Raw genomic sequence first — 4,382 nt, forward strand, 5'->3', positions numbered from 1 at the left:
CGCCTCTCTCCCCTTTCCCACAATGGCTCTTGCAAGATTCTTCCAAGCTGTGGGAAACCAGAGGTACAGCGTTGGCTGCAGGAAGGGGGAAGGGCGAGCAAGTGAGATTACCCATCCCCACAATTCCCAGGCCTTTGGTCATCAGGGCCCCAGCCGCTGTGTCCCAGGAGGGGTTTCCCCTCCCCAGGAGCTGACCTTCGAGCCGCCTGAGAATTCAGCAGCCAAGGGAGAGTCACGGCCAAACCGGCCTCCCCGCCCCTCCCCCTCCGTGGAAAGCAAAGGCCCTGGCAACAGCTGACACCCGATCTGCCCAGTCTCTCAACCCGGGGCAGCCAGAAGGAAATCCACTGCCCTGTGGCTACCGGGACAACAAGGCCTACAGCAGCCCGGCCCTGCATCAGGAACAAGGAGGGCTCAGCCTGTAACTTCAAGTGAGACGCCATCGCCATCTTTGTAGCAGTAACCTGAAGCTGCAGTAGTGCTTCCAGATTGTGCGAAGACACTCCCCCCCACGGCCACAGGTACCCCTGGTGTAACATGGGCCCCTAATTTCTGTCCTCAAGGTGCTTGTCCCCCTCCCGATTAGTGCTGGGTCAGAAATGGGACATTTGGAGGCCCCAGGTTTGCGACAGAGCTAGACTGGGGGGTTAAAAGTCCTTTATTGCAAAAGCCGCCTGTCTGATCTTGGATCTTATCTAAGATTGATAGCTTGAAGGCCTTTGGAGTCTGAGCCAATTTTTAACAACCAATGATATTCCAGATGCCACATTCCACATTCTGTGGTGATAATCAGTGTAGGAGACATGTTTTCCCAATATGTGTGTGTGTTTTTTCTTAAGTAGTTTATAGGGGGGGAAACCACAGCTCATTTTCTCCCCACTTTACCCCACCCCTTCTAGTCATTGGCCCACCTTTGTGTGAGACTATCCAGTGGAAGAAGCACCAGGCCTGCCTTTCCCACACGGAACTCTTATCTGATCTTATGTTTTGATCTCTCTCTCTTTTCAAATTGTTTTTCTTTTTCCAATTCACTAGTCACCGTCTATGGCCTAAAGTCCCAGCATAGAATATTCCTTGCTTGTAGAGTTGAAGACTCCTTGCCAATCTGGCCAGGTGTCCTTCTAGAATTTAGACTTAAGCTAAGGGTCCATCAACTACCCCCACTGATAGGCTGGGGGGTAGAGCTTAGTGAAGGGCTTTCTAGGCCCTGGATTCCATTCTCCAGCACCAGAAGAAAAAGATAACAAGGAAAGTGTCCATTTCTCTACCCCTTTCATCTTCGTAGTTTGAAAATGGATTTGGGGGCTGGTGGATCAGGCCTATAATCCTAGCTACTCAGGCAGCTGAGATCTGAGGATCATGTTTGAAGCCAGCCAAGTCAAGAAAATGCTTAAGACTAATCTCCAATTAACCATCAAAATCCTGTGGCTCAAGTGGTAGATAGCTAGCCTTGAGCAAAAAATACATACATACATACACACACACACACACACACACACACACACACACAAATATTGGTTGTTTGGGGGCTGTTACTAAGGATAGAATCTAGGGCCTACTACATAGTTAGCTAAGTGTTCTACCAGTGAGCTACACTCCCAGCCCTGGTGTATTTTCATTGGTGAACATATTTCTTTCTTTTCTTTTCTTTTTTTGGTCAGTCATGGGGCTTGAACTCTGTACTTGGTCTCTGTGCCTGAGCTTTTAAGTGCTCAAGGCTAGCACTCTATCACTTTGAGCCACAGTGCCCCTTCCAGTTTTCTGGTGGTTTGTTGTAGATCTTAAGAGTCTCACTGAGTTTGCTGCGTGGACTGGCTTCAAACCATGATCCTCATATCTCAGACTCCTCACTAGCTAGGATTATAGGCATGAGCCACCTATGCCTGGCTAGTAAACATACTTCTAAAACCTCAGGTCAGCAAAGCCCCACCCAGGCCTCCAAGAAGGATCAATAGATGAGGGAGGGGACAGAAAGAGAAGGTGACCTGCAGACACCCAGAGGGGCCACCAATAAGGGAGCTGCCCGCCTCCCTGCCCGCCTTGGGGCCAAGGTGCTGGCATAAAGGGCAGCCTTGCACTATCTGAACATTTTGTTCTCTGAAGGCCACTAACACCAAGGTGTGGATGTCACAGTGACCCTTACTTTCAGAAGATAGCTTAGAAAACCTCACTGGTAAGATGACTGAAGATGGGGTTTGTTATCTCCAATCAGCCCTTCCTTCCTCCTACATGTCTTCTGTCACGTACATCTTGCTTTGGCTTTGGAAAGCTGACTGGTCTTTCCAGTTCTGATTGCAGTCAGACCTCAGAGAAACCATGGGTTTGGTTGTAAACCGCCTCGAGAAAGCAAACTGCACACACAAAAAGAGAAAAGAAAAAGGCATATTGTTTTTGCTTTCCAATGCATATATAACTTAATTTATATTCTACAGTAATCTATTAACTGTGCAATAGGGTTAGGTCCTCAAAAACATATACACAGATTAATTTGAAAAAAAAACCACTTTATTGCTTAAATAATGCTAAGGATTGTCTAAGTTGTTGGGGGAAAATGGTGTAGATTGGCGTGATACAGGGTTGCCATAAACCTTCAATGTGTACAAACTACCCATGCCATTAAACAAAAGATACTGTATCTGTTAGAATTTTTAGCAGAGTCTTAAGCCACTAGTCTACTGAATTTGTTCTATGCCATTACATTTAATTTGATTTCTGCTGCCTTCAGTAGGTCTCTCCTGTGACAATGTCTTCCATTAAGATCGAGTGTGTTTTGCGAGAGAATTGTCGTTGCGGAGAGTCACCAGTATGGGATGAAGCATCCAACTCTCTGCTTTTTGTGGACATCCCTGCAAGAAAGGTTTGCCGGTGGGATTCACTTACCAAGCAAGTGCAGCAAATGAGTGTGGGTAAGGATGAAGGCAGAGTCACATTTATTTTTTGTGTGTGCCCATCCTGGGGCTTGAATTCTGAGCTTGGGCACTGTCCCTGAGCTTTTGTGCTCAAGGCTAGCCCTCTCTCACTTGAGCCACAGCTCCACTTCTAGCTTTTTTGGGTGCTTAATTGGAGATAAGAGCCTCATGGACTTTCTTGTCCAGATTGATTTTGAACCATGATTTTCATATCTTAGCTTCTTGAGTAGTTGAATCACATGTGTGAGCCACCAGCTCCACCAGAGCTCATATCTTTGTTATCAGCCATCTTTTTCCACCACATTGGTCCTCCCCCTGGGACCCTCTTGTTAAAGCACATTAAAAATGCTGTGAACTTTTTGGTTGTTGTTGTTGGTGGTGGTGGTGGTGGTGCTGGTCATGGGGGTTGAATTCTGGGCTTGAGCGCTGTCGCTGTGCTCTTCAGCTCAAGGTGAGCTCTCTACCATTTGAGCCACAGCACCACTTCCAGTTTTCTAGTGGTTTATCGGAGATAAGAGTTTCATGGAGTTTCCTGCCCAGACTGGCTTTGAACCGTGATCCTTAGATCCCAGCCTCCTGAGTAGCTAGGATTACAGGTGTGAGCCACTGGCACTCTGCTTGCTGTGAACCTTTTACACTCATATGCTCCCTGTGTCCTTCATCCATGCTCCCCCACCCTTACTATAATCCAGGAGAACATGATGGATTGTCTATATTTTGTTCATTGTCTTCCTAGTTTTGTTTGTTTTGCTTGTTTTATTTTTGTGGTGCTGAGGATTGAGCCCCAGGCCCCTGGTCCCCATTTTTGTTTTGATACTGAAGCATTATAGTTTTTGGTTTTTTCCAGTCCTGGAGCTTGAACTCAGGGCTTGGGAGCTGTCCCTGAGCTTCTCTTGCGGCTACTTGAACCACTTCTGGGTTTTTCTGTTTATGTGGTACTGAAGTATCGAACCCAGGGCTTCATGCATGCTAGGCAAGCACTCTTTTACTAAGCCACATTCCCAGCCCTGAAACATTATTGTTTCTACCTTTCCTGAACACACTCAGATTACAGCTTTGAGAGCTGAAGACCTGACTGGTGGCACAGGAAAGGCAAATTACCTTTGAGTTATGTCCAGATATTCATTAAAAAAAGAAAAGTAGATGCCAGTGGCTCACATCTGTAATCCTAGCTACTCAGGAGGCTGAGATCTGAGGATCTCAGTTCAAAGCCATCCTGGGCAAGAAAAGTTTATGAGACTCTTACCTCTTATTAACCACCAAAAGAATCAGAAGTTGGGGCTGGGAAGGTGGCTCAGTGGTAGAGCACTTGCCTCACATGCATGAGGCCCTGGGTTCGATGCCTCAGCACCACATAACCAGAAAAAAAAAGCCGGAAGTGGCGCTGTGGCTCAAGTGGTAGAGTGCTAGCCTTGAGCTGAAGAGCTGAGGGACAGCGCCCAGGCCCTGAGTTCAGGCCCCACCACCGGACCC

At 47.2% G+C, this 4,382-nt stretch overlaps 1 protein-coding gene across 3 annotated transcripts in view; it reads left to right on the plus strand.

The window, feature by feature from the left end:
• The first annotated feature begins 245 nt into the window (after window positions 1-245).
• Window positions 246-4,382, plus strand: part of Rgn (regucalcin) — a 22,499-nt gene continuing 18,362 nt past the window's right edge. Inside the window, exons 1-2 of one of the 3 annotated variants that reach the window (XM_013035538.1) lie at window positions 246-521; window positions 2,726-2,906. In XM_013035538.1, the coding sequence (XP_012890992.1) occupies window positions 2,744-2,906 (163 nt within the window). In that variant the 5' untranslated portion in view covers window positions 246-521; window positions 2,726-2,743. Of the gene's footprint in view, window positions 522-1,975; window positions 2,174-2,725; window positions 2,907-4,382 lie in introns of those variants that run through there. The other 2 variants (XM_013035540.1, XM_013035539.1) reach the window with 2 other exon arrangements.

Source organism: Dipodomys ordii, unplaced genomic scaffold (assembly GCF_000151885.1).
Source record: "Dipodomys ordii isolate 6190 unplaced genomic scaffold, Dord_2.0 Scaffold215, whole genome shotgun sequence".
In the NCBI taxonomy this organism is placed as follows: Eukaryota; Metazoa; Chordata; class Mammalia; order Rodentia; family Heteromyidae; genus Dipodomys; species Dipodomys ordii.